The sequence below is a fragment of the Anguilla anguilla genome, chromosome 17, assembly GCF_013347855.1.
Source record: "Anguilla anguilla isolate fAngAng1 chromosome 17, fAngAng1.pri, whole genome shotgun sequence".
In the NCBI taxonomy this organism is placed as follows: Eukaryota; Metazoa; Chordata; class Actinopteri; order Anguilliformes; family Anguillidae; genus Anguilla; species Anguilla anguilla.
Genome location: NC_049217.1, coordinates 14,436,276 through 14,462,074, shown reverse-complemented (window position 1 = coordinate 14,462,074; position 25,799 = coordinate 14,436,276). Strand labels below are relative to the sequence as shown.

Here is a 25,799-nt window from a genome sequence, read left to right as displayed (position 1 = left end):
GCGAGCCGAAAGGGGTTCTTTCTTTCGTTTCGCGGGCTGTTACTTCGGGCGAAAACGAAAGCGCTTCTCGGAGAGACGGTGTTGAAAGCGCGTCCCTCGAGGGGTGAGGAGGGGCGCGTCGTTACCTTGCAGGTGCTGCCCTCGGCCGCCCCCTCGCTGTTGAGCGCGGCGTCCGGCAGGGTCACGTGCTGGATCACCTCTGGGAAATGCAGGTAGATCTGGAGCAGCAGGCTCTGGCACCGCTTACTCATCACGCTGAGGACAGGGGGGGGGGGGGGGGGGGGGAGTCAGGTCACAGCGCGTCTGTGTACTAATCACACTCAGAACACAGGAGTCACAGCGCGTCTGTACTAATCACACTCAGAACACAGGAGTCACAGCGCGTCTGTACTAATCACACTCAGAACACAGGAGTCAAAGCGCGTCTTAAAGATCCCTTTAAAATGGCTAAATTGGAGGTGCGTGCTTGAGTAACAATTTAATTTCAACAACTCAACACTCATACCTGTCACCCCACTTCTTTGTGCAGTTGATCAGGTACTCTGACACTTTCTTCACACTTTCCAGGTCTCCGTGGCAACAGCTGTGCAGTAAGGGCAGGCGTGATTGGATGAGGGAGCAGGAGGCGGGGTCCAGGCTCTTCTTGCCGAGGGCGGAGCTTCGGCTGTTGAGCTCAGACTCGGACAGGATCAGGTCCACCAGGCTGATCAGCTCGTCCGGCTTCAGTCGCAGGACCGACTTCTCCGTGCGCTTCTGGAAAAACGGAAACATCCGGAAATCGAAGCCCCGCCCCCGAGAGAGTGATGAGAAACGCAGGAAGCCGCACGCGTGTGGCTTTAAACACGCAAACTCTCGAGGCACCAGTAATGTTACTGCAGATTTATGCCAAATTTAAAAGAGTTAAAAGTTAAGAGTAAAGTTCAGGGCAAAATTCTTTCACATTAATGTGCATCTTAGTACCACGTACTGACTCCCAAGGATCTACACAAACGCTTTAAAACTTTGCCAGAAAGTCAACTACTTCAAAAGCATATTTGACCCGGGTCTAGCAAGGGAAGCAAGGACATGGCTGTGCACGCCAGCTTTCGAAAAAACACATTTCGAAAGAGGGGAATATCGCAAGGGTGCGCAGAAACGCTCGACTGCAAGAGGACGAGCGCTGGCACCCGTCCAGACGTTTTTTTTAAATCAGAAAAACAAGGACAGAGGCAGAGAGCGTAAACAACAACGAGCGTACGCTTTCACATTGAACAGCACCACAGCCTTTTCCCCACAAAGTAGGAGGAGCACTTTGTCAAGCTCTTCAGGCCCATGTATAATTCACAGTGACTGTACGGTTGTCTACAGACAAAAAAAAAATATACGTTTTTATTTTTATTTTTTTAATTTGGGGTGAATTTCCCTAAAAAGCGGCAGCGTACTGGACGGAGGAGAGGCACCTGCGGGGTTTTCTGGTCCCGACCCTGCCAGATTCGGGGGATGTGACTGCAGGCCCACAGGAAGTCCAGAGCTGACGAGGGGTCCAGCCTAAGGGAGGGGGGGGGGGGCAAAGTCCAACACTTACAATCACACCTCATGCAAATATCACACACGCACACGGGCAAACCGCTCGAAACCGATTGGGGTTAATATCTCGACCGCGCGTAACAGTACACACCCTTCTTCAGGGTGACATTCTGCATTATCTGATCCATAAACCTTTCTTTCAACACTACGGCGACAGCACCCGCAGGCAAAGCAGGTTGGCACTCCCTGGACCAAAGGTTTGAGGTCTGAGAGATAACTGTGCCAATGTGGCACGCCAGGGATTGTTTCTTAGAACACGCTGGTGCAGTCCAGCACTCTGTGTGTGAGGTGCAACAGCATTCCAGGCCTGGTGTGTGTGTGTGTGTGTGTGTGTGTGTGTGTTAGGGGTGGAGGGAGATGCCACTATTTGTATTTGTATTGGTTCAATCAACAAAATTATTTGTATTTAGAAAAAAATTTGAAGTGGGTGTAAGCCGGAAGTGGGTGGAGTTTGTTAGCTGTATAAAATGGCAAACATTTCTGATTAGTAACCACTGGCACTGTGAAAGCAATAAAGGCATGGTTTTACAATAACATAAATAATAATCCAGTTTAACAACAGGTAATTCTAAAGCTGTATTTATGACCTGTATGTTATATAACCATAACAGGCTTTTATAACAATCAGGTAAACAGTTAAATCCAGTTTAAAACGTGTTTTAACAAAACATCCTAAATGTTTTCTTTAAAACGAAACATAGTTACTCACCCGTAATCTAAATTGCATAGTACGAACTGCATGAAACCCACCCACCACCTCTACCAGAGGGACACTGAAGTTAATTATAAACTTAAAAAAAGCTTTTATAATTAAAAAATAATAAAATAAAATATTTCCTCATCTTCATTATGAACTACTGTATACTACTTGAAGCCTCACTTTACCTGTATGTTTGATTAGCATAAGCTTGGATAAATTAAAGAACAAATTGAAAAGCTTCCCAGGGTGGGACACATCTTCAACTATTATGCTCAGACTTCCCCAAGTTGTATTTTGTGAGGACATGATCCTCCACTTGACCTGGGAGCATTATGGCATCGACTTCTGCGCTAGCAATGGCCTAATTTCATGGATTACGAAACCATATATTGCAAAACTATTTTCAAGAAACAAAGGTCACAAATGAATCAACTTCAACAAAATATATCCAAATCCAAATAATATTAGCCAAATTCAGGAGGAGAAAACAATTCAAGAGGAAGTATTATTCGAGCGTTGCCGAATTTGCTATTTGTATTCGGCATCACCCCTAGTGTGTGCGTGTGTGTATCTCTTAAATGTTAACATCAGCTGCTGGCTGAGAATAGAACTGTGAGCATATTCACCGAAAAACTCTACCAAGGTACAATGAGGGACCTACACAGACGGTTTACAGCACTTTACATTTTACTGAACTTTTACAGCTCTTACAGGCCTAGTGCATGTGTGGGGAATCAGCTCGTCACAGCTCCCTCTGCTGGCTGAGAATGGAAACGACACTTATTATAGCATATTCTGCCTAAAAGAAACACTTCAGGGCTGTTGTGTGTGTGTGTGTGTGTGTGCGTACATGCGCCCGTGTTGGCACGTGTGTTAGTGCTTTGTGTGGTGTTAGCTCACCTGTGCTCCCTCTGCTGGCTGAGAATGGCGCTGATGCACTGGTGGAGGGTCTTCCAGTTGGACTGGTGGGTGAGCAGGGCCAGCAGGTAGGGTCTATAGGAGGGAGCGGCAGCCACTTGAGCCCCTTTGCCCTGCAAGGAGAAACGGACCAATGAGGCGACGCCTGACGCGGCAGAGACCACGTATTACGCCTGGCCAGCAGGGGGCAGCAGAGCAGAGCCTCACCTTGTTCAGCGCGAAGAGCAGCTTCTGCTGCATGTCTGGGCACACGGAGGTCACCTCGGGGTCGAGCAGCTCCATCCAATCGACCAGCAGCCCTGAACTCCACCCCGTCTTCGTCAGCTCCGCGCTGGAGCCGAAGAAAGAGAGGCTTTGAGTGAGATTCGTTCAGTAAAGGGCCGCGAGAACAAACATACCGCGCTGGCGATCATTCAGCGAATAAAAATGACCCTGCCTTTCATTCTGCAAAGACCGCTTAACCCCAAGAGCTAATCTGAGCTTGTGAGTTTTTCAGTCCATTTTATGCATTGCGGAAGAAGTCATTAAACGAGCGCAAACAAACCGAGGGAGAGAATTCAGTTGGGATATACCAAGCAAAAGAAACAAACACACACACACACACACATACACACACAAATATTTATACATACACTCACCAACACAAACATAGACCAACCCCCATCCCTTCCCCCAATTTCCGCTCTCCCCAGTTCAGAAGCACGCATTCAAAGTTACAGAAGTTACCTACATCACAAAGTCAGTGCGGTGTCACCTGCACCCATATATCCACAGGTAAAGCACTCCCTCTGACCCTAACCCACGGGGAGCAGGGCCTTGAGTACGTGCGTATATGAACGCTCGCTGGTTCCGTGCGGTCTGCAGTTACCGTCATTGGCTGCAAACTCCCTTTGCAAACCTTTCCACCAGAACAGTGGGATGACTGGCCTTTGTTAGTTCGACGCCGACAAGCCACGTCCGCTACATGTAAATATTTGGGCCTCGGCGTTGCCAGATGGAAGCAGACTCCCCGTGCCAGCTGGAAACACTGAGCCTCTTCATGTTTGGGAAAGGGTGGGGGGGGGGGGCGGGGCGGGGGGTTGGGGGTGGTTTGGACGAGATGGAAGAAAATATTCCCTGTTCCTTTCGAAGGAGGTCTGTTAGCTAACTCAGCAACATTTCACAAAGCCGGTCCCCCCGATGTGGAGAAGGAAGGCTGAGTCACCCTCGGTTACGAACGGCCGAGGGTTTCACCGTAAAAAAAAAAAAAAACTCCGCCCCCTTACTCAGAATCCGGCTCCGTTTTGACGGCCTTCTCTTCGGTTTCCTGGAGCAGCAGGGAGATCACCATGGCGACGGGGCCCGCCACGCCCGCCCCCGTTTCCGTGCCGACGGTCATCAGCAAGGACAGGAGCTCCTCCAGGTACGGGGACTTCGCCTCCACCAGGCCCTGCAGCACTGAGAGAAGGAAGAGGGACGCAGTTACGGCGGTACAGCCCGCAAAAAACGCCCGGCGCTAGCACGGCCTGCTAACCCTCCGCGTTCCCCGTTACCCACCGACGCTTTCGAAGCGGGTCGGGGTCCGAAACAAACCTCGCCAGGCGGTTCTGAGGCACGTCGAGTTTTCCTGGAGGAGCCAGAAACCGCACACGAGAAACGGACGGTGGCTAGCGCTGACTCACTTGTCATCCGTGACTCACGCTGGCTCGAGGCTGGCCCAAAACAAACAGAGGCCTGCCGCTGCAGCAATAGTTCACTGCTCCCCCCCCCCCCCGAAAGAGCCCAGCTAACGCAAAACGTTCTCACGGTGTTGTTGCAATGTAGCGGCTAACGCTGACTAAAACATTCCAGGAACGTTGTGAGGACGTTTGTGCTAACTGGTAGTGTGCTTATTATGCACCCAAATGTCAGATACTGAGGCAACTGCACGGGGTGTACAGGCTTGCAGGACAACATAAACTCGGCTCAAAATCAAGACAGCTACACATTAACAGTAACAGCTGCTACAGATTAACAACAGCCGATTGCATTATATTACATTTATTTGGCAGACGCCTTTCTCCAAAGCGACGTGCAGTAAGGGCAGACTGAAGGTCATTGGAACAACTACAAAACACAGGTCCGATAAGATTCTCATTACTGATTATATCAGATACAATACTCATTATGTAAGTTATTCATAGCTATGAATTAAGTCCAGTTCACACAGTAAACATTACTCTGACTAAGTCAAACTATGAGGCATAACAAGCTACAACATCAAGTACAATATAAGTGTGGATAATGCACAAATACTGCAACAGGATAACAGCTACTAAAGAGGAACAAGAGATGATAATGTTAGCTAATACTGACCATAAATAACTACAACTGAGCAACTGAGTTAACAGCTAATAATGCACAATGGCAGCTCTTACTTACCAATAACTGCAACTAGACTACAACTGAAAAATGACCCAACGGCTACTACTGGACAATAACACTTTCTTTTCCCTGGCCATGTACACAGTTTAATGAATTAGTTTGCTACAGCTAGCTACACATGATTTAATGCTGACTGTTCCCTGGGCAACTGTAATGAAGACTGTATGTAGCAATACTGAGTAAAATTGCTCATTACTGTAATGTAAAACGTTACATAGGTAATGGCACCGCTCAGCTAATTCGCATGTTTCTTACGTAGCGGGCTAGCAAATCTGCGGCATGGAGACGTCAAAGCAGGAGAGGGACATAAGTCAGACCTGCTGCAGCTTAACACAGCTACAGCGCTTTTAACAGTCAACTGACTGCTTTGCATATGTTTTTTTTTTAGCACGAGGCTCCTCGGTTTAGTGTTTCGAAATGGGCCCGTGGCCCGTGAAGTGACTCTCCGCCGACCCGGGCAAGGGGAAAGGGGGGGCGACTGGACGCACCTTTCCGGACGAGGTCCGGCTCGGCGTTGCACCTCTCCCCGGCCCTGAGGGTGGCGATGGCGGCCCTGGCGCCCACCTCCGAGTCCCGCCCGTACGCCAGCGCCTCGGCCAGGTGCAGGAACCCGGTGCGCACTGCGGGGGGGGGGGGGGGGATGCGGTTACGACCGGGTCACCAACGGTAAACACCTGCCCCTATAACCAGTTCTGGGCTTGATCTACCAAGACTTCAGCAAGCGGAAAACCTGTTAACGCCCACAAAAACAATAACACGACCAATGCAAAACAAATACCCGGACCAATCGTTGATTGTTTTATTGGTTTTGCGTGTGATAAGAGGTTTTACACATGCTGAAGGTCTTATTAAACCAGGCCCTGTGATTCATCTGCAACTGCCTACTTCCTGGATGACTTTGCACCTTTCTCCCCTTGCTACATGTACGTACTTGAGCCAAGAATGAGGTAGGAATGCCTGATAAAGGCTGTAATGCACATGGAAAACTCATCTGAACCTCTCATTGTACTGTTCAAACGGTACTTCTAAAATGCAGTTCTACTGCATTTCTGTGTTTGTCACCTCAAATTCGTTGCGTATTTCTTAGTGTATTTCCCACACCATTACCTTCGATCCTCTAGGACTTACTCCGTGCCCCACTTGCTTTCCAGGATACGTGTGTCTACTAGGCTCATAAACTGAACGGCTACGTGATAAACAGCTACGACTGTGCAACACCCGGCAATAAGGCTCAGTGACAGCTTCTACAGACAATAAACAGCTACAACTGAGCAATGCCAGCTAAAAATGCGCAATGATAGCTACTACTGACAATAACAATAGGCAGACACAACTGAGCATAGTACTGACATACCGTCGCCGAGCCGGTGCTTGTGGGAGTACTGGGCCGCGAAGCCCTTGAGCAGGGCCTGCAGGGGCCCCGGCTCCACTGCCGGGCTCTCCAGCCAGTTGAGCATCTGCACGGCGGCTTTGAAGAAGAGCGCGGAGAAGGCCGAGTCCTGGGGCACGCGCCGCTGGGGAGGGAGGGGGAGGGGGGAGGGAAATGAGCGTGACGCGCATCGACGAACACGCACACAGTATAATGTCCAATGTCAATTCAGCTCTAACAGAGTGGGAACAAACGTTATCTGTTAGAGTGAACTGACACTGGACATTTCACTGTGTGCACGTCTTACATGCAAGCTATTGTTTTAGCGATCAAAAACTGCCATCGCAGGGCTGCGGCCTGCAGGGAGTGAGGTTGCGTGAGCCGAGCGTGCGTTCACATCGGAGTTTTATACTTTCATCCCGACGTTCCGTTCCCACGCTTCAAGGTGGAATCCCTAAAATGGCGGGATGAAATACAGCAGCCAAAAAGTGGTGTTTGGTTTCGATTTATCAAAGGGGAGGGAGCGATTACATTTCCTTGCTTCCTCATTTTTCCTCTCATTCAACAAGTTGTTCAACAAGCTGTTAAGTTCACCTGTTGCATGTCACAAATTCCATCACAAGTCAGCTCACTCGAGGTAAGAGAGCAAGGGAAGAGAAGGGCTTAAATGGAACCCAATGCACCCGGGCTTTTGAGTTCATGTTGGATATCTGGGTGGGACTGAAGGGCGTCTTCTGATGGGTTTGAGGGAGAAAGTAAATTCAGGAGGAGAAGACGAGTTTGTGAACGAGCTGCTGAACGGTTTACGTGGGATAGTTTGGCACTGGAGCGTCGGGGGCCCTGTGACCGGGCTAGCCGGGCGAGCCTGGGCCTCCTACCTGGTACTGGTGCAGCTGGCGCAGCAGCGGGCAGGAGTGGGCGTGGCTGCGGTGCATGGCCATGACCAGGGCGCCCCCGTGGGTGGAGTTGAGCAGGGCCGCCAGCGCCTGGAGGAGGCGGGAGGCCACGCCCCCGGGCTGGGTGTGTCCCTGGCGCGCGCGGGCCAGCTCCTGGGCCAGGGCCTGCTGCAGGGCCAGGGTGAGCTGGCGCGGGGGGGAGCTGGGCCAGCGAGGGTCCGGGTTCAGCGGGAAGAGCTGCAGGAAAGAAGCACGCACAGAACTGCCCGTTAAACACAGGAAATCAGCATACGACACACAAGCATAACACACATGCTAACAGCTTCTATAGAACAAGAACAGCTAATGATGCACAACTGATAGTGCTGATCAATACTTACAACTGTAACTACTACTGACCAATAAAAGCTACTACTGTACTGAATAACAGCTAGCATTGACCAATCACAAAGACTAGTGAGTAATAACAGCTACTACTGATCAACAGCAGGTACTACAGAACAATAACAATAACTACTACTGACCACTAACTATTACTACAGACTATTAACAGCTACTGAGCAATATCCATTACTACTGTGCAACAACCGCTACTACTGAGAAATATCAGCTACTACTGAACAATAACAGCTACTACTGGCCTATAACAACTACTACTGACCAATAACTACTACTACAGACTATTAACAGCTACTGAGCAATATCCATTACTACTGTGCAAAAACCGCTACTACTGAGAAATATCAGGCTCTACTGAACATTAACAGCTACCACTGAGCAATAACAGTTACCACTGAGCAATAACATCTAGTGGGAAAGAAACCTAGAGAGGCTTAACTACATACACTAATATCGCTGAGTGATTTCAAAGTGACTGTACAAAACATTATCTCAGAGGAATTGTTTCAAATCTTCAGACGAAATGTTCCAGAAAGCTTGAATTGCCATTATCTGTGTATGTCCGTGAATTACACTGCATTTTTAATTGAATGCTTGTGTTTACACCGCTGCCAATTCTGGCAGGGCTCTCTCGATAAAAGACCTCCTAGCGAAATAAAGAACTTTTTCCTGTTTGGTCGAGGAGTGAGAAATGAGCTTGCGAAGTCCTGCAGCTTTCAGGCTTCAAGTCTCACCGTCTGCACAAATAAATCAATTAACTCCAGGGACAGAAAGAAAAAGACTTTGAGGACTGAGTATTTACCCTCGCCAATTTGTGATAATTATCGTTTGCTTGCTAGCTGAAGCAGCGCAAGCTAAATGACCCTTAAAATGGAAAATAACGGCACTAATTTCGCAAGACGACTGGCTCCTGGCAAGAAAGCCAAAATAATTGAATCATGTCTCATCATTTATTTACTAATGATTTTCTTTACTTGAACAGCTTTTTCTAAAAGGCAAGAAAAAAGCACAGAAGTGTAGCTGTATTCCTTGCTCTTTTGTGCAGAAAGTATTTTGAGTGGAAAAAGTGAATTTGTGATGAAATAACCTGTGAAATATAATCACGTTAAATTTGATGCTGATATCCGTACCTGCAGAAGCATTCCGGTGAGATCGTCGTCAGGCCCGATGGCCGGAATCTGATTGGCTGCCCGCATCTTCACTGCGCCGTGGGGCGTTTCCACGGTGACTTTAGCTCGGTTCAGCTCGGCACTGTCTGCAAGAGGAATGAGGCAACAAGGCTTAATCTGTGCACGCGTGGATGGATTAAAACGCTGTTCAGCAGCAGACACAGGGCCTGCAATCGCCTGGAATGCTTCATTTAACCCTTTGAAGAGTAAGGATTTCTGTCTCAAAGTCAGTGTTCTAGAACTTTGCTTTCAATTACCAGCAGTGATTGTGACATCAGCATTAGAATGTTCAGTTAAGAACATTCTAAATCACATATATGTGATATTACACCATAAAGGGTTAAAGGGCCACTCTGTGTAGGGTAAATGTAGGGTAAATGCACAGATAATGCAGACCCTGGGGTAGTAAACTCTTAACCACATAACCCCTGCTTCATAAGGCATGCATTAAGCATCAAGGAAAAAAATGATTTAATAAAATATAAGGACAAATGTAAACATAACACAAATCAAATGACGTTGGAAAAACTTAGGCACACATATATATAGCACATTCCAGAGATAGTCAGGCTTACCTCTGCGAGGAGGAAGGGAGGCGCTGAGCAAGGTGTGGAAAGTGTGCCCCCCGGTGGCGCCCCGCTCGTGTTGCACCTCCACCAGGTGAGCCATGTAGTCTAAGGAGAGACACACACACACGGTCTGTACGCTGTAGCGCACTGTAGGTTCAGAGACCGGGGTGGCGCAATACGCCACACGCGGCTGACATCAAACGATAAGTACAATCAAGCATAATGGCGGGCGGACGTGCCATAAAGACATGAGGTGAGCAGCCTGCATTTGGTTCGGTTCCATTACATACACAGTAAAATATCCAATGTCAATTCAACTCTTAACATATAACAGATAGCAGGTAGCTTAACAGATACATTGATCCCAAATGTTATCTATTAAGTGTTGAATTAACACTGGACATTTTATTGTGATGAAGTACCTTTCCCCAGAATTCCATCTAGCAGGTGCTATACACCAGAGTGAACTGCACAGCTGTATCCTCCTGAGACTTGGCAGTATTTGAATTTTTTTTTACATAACGCAAATGTCTTGGATGGCAAACCCTTTTTACTTGTAGCACTGAAAATATTTTCCTGAAAATAAAATTATTTATTTTTATGTTTCCTGTAGTGTAGGTTTCAGCATAGTACAATGTAAGTTTATTTTTTAGATTAAGTCCAGGCTAATGAGGTTAGAAGGGCTAGCGAGGCTAGCAGGGCTAGCGAGGCTAACGAGGCTAGTGGGGCTAGCCGGGCTAGTGGAGCTAGTGGGGCCAGTGGGGCTAGCAGGGCTAACGAGGCTAACGGGGCTAGCCGGAGGGGCGCTCACTCTTGTCCATGATGTTCTGCTCCAGGGTCTGCGGGTCGTGGGAGACGGCCTGGTCCAGGTACTGCAGCAGCTTGCTCATGCTGGAGACGGGGATGCCGAAGGACTGCACAAACAGCAGCAGCTGCTGTGGCTCCAGGTCCTGCAGGGCTGCGGGAGAGCACCAGAGTTCAGGGAGATCAATCAGAGTGTCATTAATATGTGACAAAAATGTATGATGAATGATGAATGCATGGGGGAATACATTTATTTGTGAAATATTCATCTATGAAAAAAAATAATTCAGCAGATTACTGATATTTATTGTTTTAAACTGATCTTCTAGATTATTTTTTATCCTTTTATTATATTCACCATATAATGAAACTATATATTCAAAAGGACATGAAGCAACTACAGATTATGACCAACAAATAAAAACACAAAACAAGAACCGAACTTATACTGGTCTAGTTACTCTAAAGTGTCATTCCTTTTTTACTAAAAGTTTAAAATAAGTCAATTTGATCCAAACCCAACACGGAAGACAAAATAAACATTTTCTCTATGCATTTTTGCAAACTAGCCTTCTGGAACCCAAAATTGACAGATTCTCTTCCTGATACTAGATTTATCGATTGATTCTTCAGAATCAAAACACATCACATTTTCTTTCTTTATGTTTAATGCCATTTTTTGATGACATACCTGCATCCACCAATCGGGAAACTTCTGAGCGGATCATTCTCAGCTTCAGCCAATCGGGCAGCAGAAGGGCTTCCTCCGAAGTGTCCACTAGGAAGGCGGTGGGGAGGGGCTTCTTATCGGGGAACCAGATGTCCAGCAGGTTGTAAAAATCGCTCTCCTCTGATGGAACAGACACAAGAGGGCGCTGTTCAGCCGTTCAGTGCGGAAAACTGTACAGGGGGCTTCTCTTCCCTCCAACTGGCCAGAGACTGAGAAACTCACGGCCACCAGAGGGCCTGTGTACCACCATACCAGAGAACGTTTTACAAGAACTTCATGAAAGCATTTGTGTAATTAATTTCATTTATATACAGTGCTGTGAAAATGGGTGTTTGATAATGTTTTCCTGCAATAGATGAATTTATCGTTTAAAAATTGTGTTTTGTGTTTACACAGGTTCCCTTTGCCCAATATTACATTTTATCCAAAGGTCTGAAACCATTCAGTGTGACAAATATGCAACAGAGGAAATCAGGAAGGGGGAAAGTACGCATAAAAAGGGCTGCAGTTTTTTACAGGAACATCACACAGGAATGAATAATCGTTTTTAGAAGACAAATGAAAAAACCCGCCCGACAAACCTAGCGGGATGACACCAGCCTCGCAAGGTAACGGTAACAGAAATAACGGCAGGGAAGGGAGCGGAGTACCTTTGGGCAGCCCAGGGTGAACGGGGGGGGAGCAGCGTACCTTTGGGCAGCCCAGGGTGAGCAGGGGGGGGAGGAGTGTACCTTTGGGCGGGCCCAGGGTGTGCGGGGGGGGGGGGGAGCGTACCTTTGGGCGGGCCCAGGGTGAGCAGAGGGGGAGGGAGCGTACCTTTGGGCGGGCCCAGGGTGAGCAGGATGACCATGGCGTGCACCACCAGGATGTGCATGGTGGCCGTCTCCCCCGTGGTCCAGCGCAGGAACACCTGGTCCTGAGACTCGGACTGAAAAAATACACATCTCCCGTGTTATTCAAGAACGAGCGCGGAGCGACCGCGCTGCACTGCACGGTTAGGCATGTGGGCGGCAATATGCGCCCACACTTCAATCTTCGAACCTCATCTAACTTAAACTAACTTCTTTCTGAACGCCATTACTGAACCCCTTAGACCTATGGGCTTCTGCCTTTAGCCCAGAAGGGCTGAAATAAGAACACAACCCATTTCCATATAAAGAAAGGGCACGGTCCAATGAGAAGGCCCGGCTCACCCAGCTGTAGAGGTCCTCCCCCTCCTTGGTCTTCCTCATGCGGCGGATGTAGGAGGAGAAGATGCTGATGAGGGCGGAGAGGACAGCGTCCGACTCGGGCCGGCATGAGTGCTTACTGAAGAGACAGCTCATTATGGTGGAGCGCTCCACGATGAGCCGCGCCACGTCCTTGGGGGGGGGGGGAGAAAGGGAAGGAGAGAGAGAGAGTGATGCAAACTGGCCAATCACAGGGCTGAATGGCAATGCCTTGTCGGGCTGTTTTGAATACAATGTTCAAAGAGCTTTTCCAAACCCTGCTGCTAATAGCAATGAAAAAAACTAAATGGTGAAACATAATGCTGAAGGCACAAAAGCTTTTCAGTCATTCTAGAAGAAAAGTCCTTAAAAAACAGTAGCTAAAGAGCTACAACACTAAGAGCAGAAGGGCTTGGAGAATAAAAACGCAAGCGTGCGCGCACACACCATGGATCGACACTGCGCTTACCAAGGCCAGGTCGTTGTGAAGACCCTGCTCCTCCACAGGTGCATGCTGGGACAGATAGATCAGGTAGGCGCTGATGGTCTGAGGATCCGTCTCCATGTGAATGGCCTTGGAGGATATATACATATGGGGTTAAAACTGATTCTCAGCTTGCAGTTAGCCTCCAGCCCTGGTGAGGGCGCTGTCTCTGATCGCTAGGCGAAATAACGGCTGTGCTCCAGCCGACTCGGCTGACCTGCTGCAGGGAGCTGGAGGTCATGGCCCGGACGCTGTCGAACAGGGGCAGCTTGGACAGGTCCTGCAGGAGCCACTGGTACCTCGGGAGGAGCTCGGCGTCCGTTGAGTCCTCCTCCATGGGCTGGTCCCGCTCCTCTCCGTCCCGCAGGCCCCCTTCTGAGAGCACCAGAGACAGGCCCTGCCAGGAGAACCACACCGCTTTAACACTGCCTACGAAGGGTCATACAGACCTAACGACTGCGCAAGCACTTCATAAGCACTACATAGATATTTATAAGTGCTTATGCAAGGTATAGACCATTATAGGGCATTGGGTACAGACTTTCACTAAGTTCTAAGTCTTAAATGACATTACCCAACATGTGTTCATAAATATTCACACACTGCTTCTGATTGTATTATGTAGTGATTATAGCAATGCTATGTGCTGTGCATCTTAAGGTGTTATGTAGCTCTTATGCACGATGTACCTTCATGGCCAGCACTCTCGAGGCAACCTGTGAGGAACTGAGTCGGCGCAGGAAGTAGTCCAGGACCTCGCAGGTAGTTTGCTCATCCGCTTTAGGACCCAGGAGTAAATCCTGCAGGCGTCCGAGGAGCTGCCTTTGTTTTTGCTGTCTCTGCGGTTGGGGAACAAACAGATGAATACCACTGTGTGACTGAGTGTTTGGGTTTGCCGTTATATTTGTTTTTGGAGAGAACACAGTGCAGTCTCGTTCAGAGACGGTTTCTGAGAGAAGCCACACACTTGTCTTTTTTTAGCTCTCTGCTCCTTGCTCTCTCCCTCCTCCTCGTCCTCCACGGGAGTGGAGTCGTCCGCCGCGTCGTGGAGCAAGAACTCGCACAGGCACTGCACGGGCAGCACGTCCAAGGACCCCTCGCTGGACTGGACGAGGTCAGCCAGCCAGGGCATGGACTGGGAGGAGGCCTGGAGGAAAGAGCAGAGGACGAGTCATTAGGCCTTCGAAGCAGAGGTCAGGTTAATGGGATGCAGGGCATGCTGGGAGATGTAGTTCTCTCACCTGTCTCTGGATGATGTTGAGCAGGAAGTCTGGGCTGCGGCTGCGGCACAGCAGGTGTCCCAGGCGCAGCGACTGGTTGAGGCTCTTCACCTGCTCCTGGACCAGGGGCGGGGGTCTGCGAGGGGGGCCCCTGGGGGACGAGCCAAATACCCAACAGTCATTTGAGTCCTGAAATCTGTCTACATTTAAATTACCTTGCATTCATTTAGCGGATGCCCAAATCCAGGGCCTTAAAATGCAGGAGAGCGTACCGGCCTTCATCCAATTAATATGAGCAACAGTACCAGATCTGGTCAACAACATTCCCATATCAAAGTGCGTATATGCAACCAGCAAGTGCACATGCATTTCTCCATAGCTATGACCCAAAATGAACTGCTTTGGCGAAACAGTGTTTAGTTCTGCAAGTCAAGGTTAAGGACAAAAGGTCACTAAAGTAAGGCTCTCCGATCTGAGCTCATTACATTTTTCCAGTAAGACATTATAATAATTTAATGTTTTCATTTTTTCTCCCTGTCTGCACAGATGCAAAAAGTCCTCTTATAACTTTTCTCCAAAACATTTTCTCTGAATACAAGCCCTCGAATGACTCAGCCCTGGATTAATTTAACGAAAGGCTGGAAAGGAGAGGATCCAAGAGAAAGCCCTGCCGACCGGACTGGAAAGGACTCGGTGCGGAACAAGAGGACATCACAGCAGAGGCCTGTGAGTCATTAAGGATCAGAGTGCAGTGAATCAGAGCAAATGAGCCGTAACACTGCCGACTGCATCAGTGTCTGAGAGCCGTCCTTTGGGCATGGAGCCTGAGTGTGTGCGTGTGCGTGTTCAGGGAGAAGCTGTCCTTTGGGCATGGAGCCTGAGTGTGTGCGTGTGCGTGTTCAGGGAGAAGCTGTCCTTTGGGCATGGAGCCTGAGTGTGTGTGTGTGCGTGTTCAGGGAGGGAATGTTCCGGGAGAGGGTGTTCAGGTGAAGGGTATTCAGGGAGAGGAATGTTCGTGAAGGGTATGTTCAGGGAGAGTGGGTTCAGCGGGAGCATATTCAGGGAGAGCGTGTTCAGGTGTGTATGGCCATGGGTGTGTATGCATGTGCGTATGGGCTTGTACAAGGCTAAGGCTAAGCGTGTGTTGGTGGGTGTGCATGCGTGTGTCTGTAGCTTTCACTGTGGGTCCAGGCTGGTGTGCGTGTGTGAGTGTGTGTGTGTAGTCCTCACTGCGGGTCCAGGCTGGTGAGCGTGTGTGGAGTGTGCATGTGCGTGCGTGCGTGTGTGTGTGTATAGTCCTCACTACGAGTCCAGGCTGGTGTGCGTGTGTGAGTGTGTGTATAGTCCTCACTGCGGGTCCAGGCTGGTGAGCGTGTGTGGAGTGTGCATGTGCGTGCGTGCGTGCGTGTGTGTGTGTATAGTCCTCACTACGGGTCCAGGCTGGTGTGCGTGTGTGAGTGTGTGTGTGTATAGTCCTCACTGCGGGTCCAGGCTGGTGAGCTGGGACAGCAGCAGGCTGTTGCTCTCGGTGATGGTCTGCTTGGTGGAGGCGGCTGCCAGGTGGCTCTCGAAGGCCAGGATCTCCTGCTTCTCGCGCTGGGAGACCTGCAGCTCGCGGTTGATCATCTCCGTCTTGGTCTCCTCGTCCGCCACCGTGCACGGCGGGTACGAGTAGTTACTGCCAGCGCAAAATCACAGGCCACGGATCAGAGGCAGCTCTCAGCATCCAACAACCTCTTTTCCACATCAAACACGTCAAAACCAAGCTCTTACCACACACAGCAGCCCTCTACACCTGTACACGACCACCATAAGACACACCTACTTCTACTTCTTCTTTTACTTCTACTACAGTAAAAATACTAAAGACCCAGTGCAACTACAACCATCTTTTTCATATGTACGCATACAGAACAAAAGATAAAAAATACTGATATACAGAACATTTTTTTCAGTTGAGATTTTAAACGAGCACTTCAATTGAAAAAAGAAAATGTTGAAAAGTCTTTAATGACCATACAGACCATACCTTACAGTATGCACAATCATTCAGGAATAAAGAAATAAAATTTCAGAATGAAAGTCCAAGTGCTATAAATGGCTTACTTTGTCATGACCATCTCCATGAGCATTTTTAGGGTGGGATAGCCATCCCAGGCAGCCATACCTACAGTCAGGAAAAAACAATTAAGATGTAAAACCTCACTGGTTAATGTTCAAAATAACATGGAGCCTCCAGCAATATTTTGGGATTTTACTGGGCTTATTTTAAGATTACTGAATTTCTGCAGAGTTACACTCTTTAAAGAAAACAGCCTGAATAACTAGGGCCAAAGATTTTTGAGAGCGGAATGCCATATTATATGAAGTCGCATTTAAATTTTTCAGCTGACAAATGCGATTTGACAGCAAGCCAAAGCAAACGAATGCGAGTTACCGATCTTCTGCGGGTTGAACGCAGCCACCACGAGCAGCAGAAGCCAGGCTTTCCAGTAGAGCGTGGAGATGGCCAGGTTTGGGGGCTGATACCTTAAAAAGCATTGGAAACAATAACAATATAAGTGAGCATGATACCATATGTGATCATGGGAAAAAAAAACCCTCCTGAGCCATTATTATCTGTAATCAGAGCACAGCCCAATAATACTACAGCAAAGGCCTGTGGGGAGGGCTCTGCTGTCCCTATGGTAACGAGACACCACACTCCTGGCCGTCTGTTGACATTTGTAAACTGTCCAATCACAAAGTACGACAGCATCTATGATACAAAAGAATTCTAGAGGTGCACGAAATTCAGAAGTGTCGTGTGACAGGAGTGTCAGGAGTTTGACGCAACACTTTTTTCAGTTGAAAGTGCATCTTGTAAAGCGGAAGTGTGGGGGGACGGAGTATAAATTAGGCTCATAATGCAGGCCGAGAGCCCCACCCTGTGGGGAGCTGGATGTTCTCAGGGTGATGGTACGTGCACAGGTTGAGCACCGCGTCGATGAGCTGGATCCTCTCCACTCGCAACACGTCCAAGTCTAGAAGAGAGAAAGATTTGGGCCTCAATTCAATCTCACAGCAACGCGTCTTCAGAATGATTTTTTGCTTATATCCACCATCATGATACTTGTAGCGTTTTGCCATGAGAGGATGTGGGGCGGGGCGTGGCGGGGTCGGGGGGCGTACCGTCAGACTGCACCCCGGCGGCTCTCTTCACCAGGTGGTCGGCCAGCTCCATGGCATCGGCGGGGCCCAGGGGGAGGTCCCGGGACAGACCAATCACCAGGATGCGCATCAGCGTGTCCTCCAATAGGGGCACTTCTGAGCAGAGGCGCAGGAAGAAACTGCACACACACACAGACACACACACACACACAAGCACACCAGAAACACGTCACTGACCCATGATCTGACCTCCCACAGCTCTAACTGAGAGACAGACCACACAGGAAGAGCAGTCTCCCACATTTAGAGTATAGGTCTTACTTTCGATCGCTCTCAGGGGGCCAGTTGTCCCACTTGTAATAGGTCTCTGGCTGCTCCGTGAAGAGGACTTTGTGAAGGCTGCAAAAATTAGATACACCCGTTTTACATCAGAGATAATATTCAGATAACACATCAGTAATATGAGCGCTCACCCTATCTATGCTAACTAGATACCCTTATCCATAATGATTGAGACAGCTTATACTTGCTATCATATATTAGATTTTTAGACAGAATGATTTTTAATAGGAAGTCCTCAGGAATTTCCTACCCTGTACACAATTACAACAGCAATGACCAGCTCACAGCTACAACCTTCTGGCGACAACCTCGTATCCCTACCCATGAGGCTGCACGGCTGCCAGCTAGGGGTTTTGCCTAACGCCCACCATTTTGGCTCTGCCACTGCGTTATTGTTTCCTGTGATACTCACCAGTGCACGTAGTCTTTGGGCCCCACTTTGCTGATGGTGGGCACCACGGTGTGGAGCCACCACACGGCGTCCCTCTGAATGGCGGCGATCTGGTTCTGGAAGGACCTCAGCACCTCCAGATCTGAAACACACACAAAACCACACTCAGGGAAGGGGCAACAAGAGAAGAGAGTCCCTTCCCACTCCCCACTGAAAAGGTAAAAGTAATAAACAATCAGAATTTTAGAAGCAGTGGTAGTAGAGGTAGTGGTAGTAGTAGCAGCAGTAGCAGTATTAATAGTGATAGAAGTACTAGTCGTGGTAGTGGAAATTGTATTAGTAGTACTAGTAGTAGTAGTGGTTGTGGTAGTAGTATTGGTAGCAGTGGTAGTAGTAGCAGAAGTAGTATCAGTATTAACAGCAGTAGCATTAGTATTAGTTTTAGTAGAGCTCACTCTTCTTCTCTCCTTTGTCCCAGGCGATGCCGGCCTCTTTGACCTGGGCGGTGATGCCCAGCATCATGGAGACAGTCAGCAGGTCGGTCACCTGGATGACGAAGCGTTCCTACAGGGAGCACACAGAGGCTCAGTACAGACCCGCATTAATTACCTGCACACGCTGTCGCTCTTCAGCATAGCAACAGGACTGAGCTAGCTAACGACTCGCCATGCGGCACGTTCCTTTACTAGTGAGATTTATTATGATGGGTTCTTAACTGCAATGAAAAGGAAAATGCTGAGGGTGACTGCAAACGTGGCAGCTAGCATTTTAACAGGCCTGTGGCGTCAATGCAAAATGTCAGCTCTTACACATCACATTTAAGCATTTTTTGCAAACACTCTCATGCAGCTATGTACACAGCCTGCAGAGTTTTACATACAAAATTATTTTACTTCCAAAGTCACCCTTTTTGTAGGTTACTCTTTTGCTTGCTTTTTATAAAAGATAACATACAAAAACACTGGCAGTTTAAGGCCAATTGTTGGTACGTACAACTCTGCAGGCTGTGTACATAACTGCACGAGAGTGTTTGTAAAAGGCTTAAGTGTAACGTGTGTGAGCTAACATTTTACACTGACGCCACAGGCAACAATCCTATGGGCCTCCTATGCAGCACTGATGGACTGCTGTGTATAGGCTGTGTACATTATAACATAATAACCGAAACAACGGCTTAGTAGGGTATAAGGGTATTGCCGCACATAACATTCCAACACGCGACTTCTGATTGACCTAGCGGTAAGACGACCTTCTGACTGGCCGGACAGGCTGACCTTGAACTCCATGTCCACGTAGGTGGCCTCCTTCCTCTCCTGCATCAGGCCCAGGCAGAAGGACTGGAAGTTGATCTCGTGCTTGGTCTGCTTGATGATCTCCCTCAGCAGGGCTCTGGAGGCCCGCAGGTAGTCATCCTTATTGGTCAGCAGGTCCTGGAAGACCATGGCCAGGAACTGGGGGGGGGCAGGGGGAGAGGAGGAGGGGGAGGGCTGAGTTACAGCTGGAGGCGTCGCCGACGACAATGTGGGCGGAGCCACCACAATTAGCATGCTTTATAGCGGTCAGAGAAGTCAACGTTTTCCGCCCTCTGTCTTTCCTTACCTTGATATATAGGTGAAGGCAATGTAATAAACTCAACCAGACCAAGCCAGTTAGGAGCAAGTTCAAACCACTGAAATTATGAACAGAGGCAGGGGGAAGAAGGACCCCACAGAGCCTGAGGGTTCCACCCAATGTAGGGCTCATGATGCCTCACTATCCCATTACTAACTGCATCCAAGGCTTTTTACCCATGCACATTATTCAAATTTCACATAATCCTTTAGTCCCGAATCAAAGCATGAACAAACATGGATTCCTGGACTCATTACAGGCAAATGACTGAAGAAGAGAAACTCTAGAGAAAACCTTTCCAGAATTTTCACCTTTGGCATCGAAAGTTTCCCTGCCACCCTGTACCCTAGAGGCCACGCCCATGCCCAACCATGCCCCCCGTCTCACCTTGGGGGCCTGCTCCGGGCTGTGCTGCAGGACGGTGTGCAGGACCTGCATGTTGTTGGGGTTGCGGGCGTTGGACAGCTCGTTGAAGATCACCAGCTTCACCATGGTGCCCAGGTTGTCCCGGTGGGCGTTCAGGAGCTCCCTGGGGGAGGGGGGGGGGGGTGAGGGGGGACAAGCAGACAGAACGTCACACCCTGCGGCGGCCGTGCGCAAGAGACAGGGGGCGAGGGCGAGTGAGAGGCCTACCGAACGCAGAGCATGTAGTGGTTGAGAAGCACTTTGGGCTTGAGGCGGATCTTGATGAGGTTGGACACCACCTCCATGTCATCCGCCCCGTGGGTGTTGCAGTTCATGCACAGGGACATGAGCAGGTCCTGCGCGGGGCGGGTCAGCTGTGGAAACAGGGGCACACGTGTTCTAGCGTCATGGTAACTGACAAATTTCTATGACATCATCAGCACATTAGTGCTGGCAGAGAGTACTATGCAGATAATATGCTCGCTCTCTCTATGTCTGTCTCTCTCTCTCTGTCTCTCTACCAGTCTCTTTCTCCCAGTCTCTCATCTAGACTCTCTCTCTCTCCCAGTCTCTCTCTCACTCTCTCTCCCAGTCTCTCTCTCTCTCTATCCCCCAGTCTCTCTCTCCCAGTCTCTCTCTCTCACCTTGGGGTTCTGCAGCCACATCTCCAGCCTCTGCACGGCCATCAGGCGCACCTCCTTGTAGCCGCAGGTGGCGGTGAGGAGGCGCAGGAGGTTGCGGGAGACGTTGTCCATGGGCTGCCGGCGGTTCAGCTGGTCCCGCAGCACGTCCAGCACGTAGTCCTCCACGCTCTCCGCCAGCTCCTCGTACCTGCGGCCAGCGCGGTACGTCAGGGAACGCGCTAACAACAAGCCTGTGTGGCTGTCCCAAACCTTTTGGGTTTTCCCGCCAAAATTTGGCACGCCCAATCAGAACTGTAGACCTGCCCCGCACCAATATGCGACACCTTGCATTGGTTTGGGGTGGGTGTACAGTAGTATGAGTTGGGGTTGGGCGGTACCCAGATTTTCACACTGCCAATCCATGACTGAAAAGCACTGCACTGTTAAGGAACAGTGCTTTAATAGTAGCTGAAAATGGCAGCATATTAACCACGTTTTGGTTTTACCAACTTGTTCATAATTCACAGCGCATACACAGCCATAGTTATAGTGGACATTTTAAAAGAAGGTCTGCACTTGCAACAGTGCAGCGGGTTTCAGACAAATCATGGCCGCGGATACGTTCGTTAATTCCTGCTGGGCAGTTTTATGACGAGCCTCTCTGTCAATGCCGGTTACCTGGGCATGACCTGGCCCTCGTCCTCCGGGCTCAGCTTCTCCTCCGCGATCAGCAGCTCCGTCTGGCTGTCGTCCTCGTCCGGGGTGGAGGGGTGAGGGCTGCTCCCTAACGAGGGGGAGGGGGAGAGGTGAGAGGTGAGAGGCCGAACCCCAAAACATAGCAGACTGCACAGCGGCCTAACAGCGCTCACTGAGGGCAGTTAAAAATGGGAATAACATTCAGCGATTACACAAAGGAAACATTTCAAGAAAGACGCAGAATTTCCCTCTGGATAACCGACCACGACCTTAGTTACATGTCTACAAACCAGGGCTCTGTAGTGCTCTTACTTCAGGAGCATCGCTCCCAGAAACGGATGTGTGCTAACTGGAAAAATAATTTAGGAGCACATCTACTAACTGGGATGCATTAGCGTGCTCCAAAGTTTCTCAACATAGGAGCATATGTGCTTCTTGGAAAAAATGTTAGCGTAGAGCCCTGCAAACTACTTCTGAAGAACATTCTGGAAGTTATTTGGCTTTGTGGAACCAGCAGCTCTGCCCTGGCAGTCAAGCTGTGCGGAGTGGAGCGAGCGCCCCCTCCCCCCCCCCCGTACCGGCGCTGAGGTCCCCGCCCGAGCGGCCCGTGTCTGTCTGCAGGAGCATGCTCTTCGGGGGCATCTTGGTGGTGAAGGCCGTCTGGATGTTGTCCACAAAGTTCTTGCAGTGGGAGCTGTCCACCCAGATGCGCTCTCCCAGAGAGTCCTCAATGTACACCTGGACCCAATCAAAAACGTGACATCAATTTATCAAAATTAAAAAATAAATCTTGGCCCACGGGGTAGACCCCTCTAAACCCATATAAGAATGCCCCTGTGAGGTTAAGGGTTCGATCTCATGCTACGACACTCTCTGCGCTGTCCAGCACCGGTTACCCTCTATGTTTAGGCCTGGCCTAAACAAAAACATATTTTAACCATTAGTTTTAAAAAACTCACAATCTCTCAAACAGCTGCTAATTTTTCACAGAGCAGCTACATTTTCACCAAAGAAATTTATGTTTGTGACATTTCCCCACCAGGGAGTTGAACCTGCAACCTCAGCATTACATTCCCGGCCGCTGTGCCACACCCACCTCTCAATAAGTTTCAAATTCCCTGCGCGCGAAGCGATCGGTTCTTACTTTGACGAAGATCTCGGGCCAGTTCTCGTCTTCTTCGTAGGCGGCCATCAGGAGGTTGCAGGCGAGCACGGACACCAGGCTGTTCCCCTTGGCCTTGAAGTTTATGGAGGCGTCCCGTCGCAGGAGGCTGCACAGGGCCTGTCCGAAACAGGGCGAGGACACCGCCCTCCCGTCAGCTCCAAGCAAAGCGTTTTAGGGGCAGTTCCAGAAAAAGCATTTTGGTGACGTTTCTTGCCCTTTACAGTGGCATGCTAATGTTTGGGCACCCCTGGTCAAACTGCATGTTTTTGCTGGATTTCCAAGTGAAAAGCAGTTAAAACAGCCTCTGCAGGGTAATCAGTTCAGTCTGTTAAATTAAGCAAATAAAATGTGACTGTGCATTCAAATTTTCAGGAATGCGCTGTTTAAATCTGTACCCTGCGGAGGTTGTGCCAACTTCTTTTGACTTGGAGGTTCCACAAAATACTCAATTAGCAACACTTATTTCCAACGTGGTCCTCAGTCTCAAGATGAAAACATCAGAAGACACAACAGACAATAAAACAGTCCAGTTTCTCCATTTTAAAACTTTCCAGTAAGACGTAGATCCTCAGAAAATAAACTGGCAGGCACTAGGTCAACCCAAAAATACGGCGCATATCTCGCGTAACAAAGAAAAAATAACACAGAAAAACGAAACCGACCTCGATGACCCCCTCGGTGGCGAAGACGTTGGGCTTCATTTTGGCCAGGAACATCAGGCTGAGGTACAGCGTGATGTCGGGCTTGGCGCGGTTCATCTTCAGCTGCTTGACCGCGCCGCAGAGGACCCCCTCGATGCGGTCATCGTTGCCCTCCGCCTCCGCGGCCTCGATCTCGTCCAGCAGGACCACAGGCGAAACTGGGGGGGGGGGGGGGGCAGCGCACGCGTGAGCTCCCGAAGCGAAGCACGGAACCGGCGAAAGAGCTCGCAAGAACTTTCCCAGGGGAGACTTCAATTAAATTCAATTAAATGTTCCAAATAGATATCTCACTGTCCCGACTCCTGAGAAATGAAAGCCGAAAGATACCTTTGGGTTTTTATTTTTGTCCATGGCTAGGCTGCACCAGGCAAGTAATGCAACACTGTTGTCTGTCTGACACTGGTCAGTTCTTGTCAACCTCATTTGAGGTGCATAGTTGCTTTGAATTCATTCTTCCTTTTTATTCTTGTAAACCACGCCCCCCCTCAAACTCCCTTCCTCCCCCCATGTGTTCTTCATCATGTTAAAATGATTTCAAAAATATTGTACACAAAAATAAAAGACAGACTAAACGCACAGCACTTTTATTACGTCTTTGTAATAAAAGTCACTAATACCCATCCCACTCAAAGACATTGGGCCTCATCCACAAAACTTTGCTTAAATCATTCTTACTTTTGTTTTTAAAAATGTTCCTATGAAAAAGATTATTCATTACACATGTGCAGACCTTTTTGTTTCTGTGCATAACCCAGGTGTATGAGATTATGAACGCTGGCTGTTTGTACATTTTATGCACAATACATGTCATTAAGGAGGCCCATTCTCTTTTCTTTAATTGGTCATGTGACTCTGACAGTACCTTCAATGGGCACGACCGAAGGCTCCTTGATAGAGGGCGATATCGCTCGCTTGTCCACCGCAGCCACATCTGCCAGCCGCCCCAGAGCGCTGACCGGAGGGGTGGAGAGTTTGGGCCGCTTGGAGAGGCTGGACAGGCCCGAGGAGGAGGGCAGAGATGAAGGGATCTCCCTCTTGCGATCAGGAGGCAAACCCGTGGAGGCAGGCTTCAAGAGAACAGCTGGCGCTTTCGGTTCCCCAGCCTGGCTCTTAGACCCTAAAGCTATGAAATCTCCAGGAGGAGGGTGACCTGAACAGCGAGCGATAATGTTTGAAATTCAAGATGACAGCATTAGAATACCATGATTTATATGCCACACAGTGTCTTAACCAAATTCAAGACAATACTCAGCAGTTACTTCAACCATCTACAGTATTTATCTTTAATTTAGTTGACACCCACAGTTGTTACTTACCTGAAGGTTTCGCAGTGCTTGGACGCCTAATTGTGGGGGGCTTTGGGCGATTCATGGTGATCTGTGCCAATACTGGATACCTGGTCGTTTATGAAGTAAATCGTCAAAATCTCATAACTCTATCTATAGTTATGCATGTGTAAAGAATACAACAACATAAAAAGGTAATAATAATAATAATAATAATAATAAACACAAGGTTGGTGTTATCTTAGGTTACCTTCCTATAAAATATACTTGTCAGAAAACAAACTCATTGAAGACAGCATCAGCTAGCTATCTGCTAGGTTAATAGCCTAAATACAAAACTCCCGTCTTAGAAGCTATTGCTTCAGAGAACTTGATGAGGTTCATCGTGCAAATTGATAAGTCTAAGCAGCTAAGCATCCGATTCCTTAGCAAGTTAATCAAACCATAGCTGACAAGAACATAGATAGTTGCAGACACTGAACGCAAACTAGCTTATCTGTCGATATTTGAATGCAAGTCAGGCAGGCAGCTAAATTAGCAGCCACTGTAGCGTTAGCTACCTGCAGTTAATAATAAGCAAGGTAGCAAATAACATTGCAAGTAGATGAAATAAATGAATTCTAAATAAACAACGGATAAGTAGTTTTGCTTACCCAGGATATGCAGGCTCAGTTATTTTACTAACTGGTTACTTCACCAGCTACAGCGACATATTTTTTCGGGGATTGAGAAACAGTAACCTTTTACCCCGGAATAAAACGACCGGAACTTACAACTTTCGCTTAAAAAGAAAACGGAAGTCGCTGCCAAGCCACAAACTCGATTACTAATTATACACATTATATCTTTGGTATTACTTGTTGAAAACGGTAGATACAGTTAAAGTGCAGAGATCAAAAGTATTCATAATGTATACGTAGAAAAATAGCACGACGTTTTATCGCAGATGAAATGTGCGTCATCCCAGTGTAGTACATAGATCAGTGGTGTAGCC

The 25,799-nt window shown here is 48.6% G+C and overlaps 1 protein-coding gene across 2 annotated transcripts in view; it reads right to left on the bottom strand.

Moving 5' to 3' along the window:
• The window catches only part of ints1 (integrator complex subunit 1), a 32,582-nt gene extending 6,999 nt beyond the window's left edge, over positions 1-25,583 (bottom strand). Inside the window, exons 1-39 of one of the 2 annotated variants that reach the window (XM_035398378.1) lie at positions 25,459-25,583; positions 24,836-24,915; positions 24,382-24,669; positions 23,481-23,677; positions 22,798-22,935; positions 22,232-22,391; positions 21,636-21,741; positions 20,979-21,165; positions 20,563-20,708; positions 20,317-20,458; positions 19,593-19,769; positions 18,774-18,882; positions 18,340-18,460; positions 17,907-17,984; positions 17,607-17,764; positions 17,362-17,458; positions 16,873-16,964; positions 16,542-16,602; positions 15,916-16,113; positions 14,457-14,586; positions 14,183-14,362; positions 13,905-14,054; positions 13,433-13,612; positions 13,201-13,305; positions 12,717-12,884; positions 12,340-12,451; positions 11,485-11,643; positions 10,801-10,947; positions 9,996-10,094; positions 9,382-9,506; positions 7,835-8,089; positions 6,942-7,101; positions 6,076-6,207; positions 4,450-4,621; positions 3,392-3,521; positions 3,167-3,297; positions 1,440-1,527; positions 506-753; positions 126-255 (exon numbers count right to left, since the gene is read on the bottom strand). In XM_035398378.1, coding sequence (XP_035254269.1) covers positions 126-255; positions 506-753; positions 1,440-1,527; positions 3,167-3,297; positions 3,392-3,521; positions 4,450-4,621; positions 6,076-6,207; positions 6,942-7,101; positions 7,835-8,089; positions 9,382-9,506; positions 9,996-10,094; positions 10,801-10,947; positions 11,485-11,643; positions 12,340-12,451; positions 12,717-12,884; positions 13,201-13,305; positions 13,433-13,612; positions 13,905-14,054; positions 14,183-14,362; positions 14,457-14,586; positions 15,916-16,113; positions 16,542-16,602; positions 16,873-16,964; positions 17,362-17,458; positions 17,607-17,764; positions 17,907-17,984; positions 18,340-18,460; positions 18,774-18,882; positions 19,593-19,769; positions 20,317-20,458; positions 20,563-20,708; positions 20,979-21,165; positions 21,636-21,741; positions 22,232-22,391; positions 22,798-22,935; positions 23,481-23,677; positions 24,382-24,669; positions 24,836-24,890 — 5,511 coding nt within the window. In that variant the 5' untranslated portion in view covers positions 24,891-24,915; positions 25,459-25,583. The remainder of the gene's footprint in view (positions 1-125; positions 256-505; positions 754-1,439; positions 1,528-3,166; positions 3,298-3,391; positions 3,522-4,449; positions 4,622-6,075; positions 6,208-6,941; positions 7,102-7,834; positions 8,090-9,381; positions 9,507-9,995; positions 10,095-10,800; positions 10,948-11,484; positions 11,644-12,339; positions 12,452-12,716; positions 12,885-13,200; positions 13,306-13,432; positions 13,613-13,904; positions 14,055-14,182; positions 14,363-14,456; positions 14,587-15,915; positions 16,114-16,541; positions 16,603-16,872; positions 16,965-17,361; positions 17,459-17,606; positions 17,765-17,906; positions 17,985-18,339; positions 18,461-18,773; positions 18,883-19,592; positions 19,770-20,316; positions 20,459-20,562; positions 20,709-20,978; positions 21,166-21,635; positions 21,742-22,231; positions 22,392-22,797; positions 22,936-23,480; positions 23,678-24,381; positions 24,670-24,835; positions 24,916-25,458) is intronic. The other variant, XM_035398379.1, reaches the window with a different exon arrangement.
• Between the last annotated feature and the right edge of the window lie 216 nt (positions 25,584-25,799).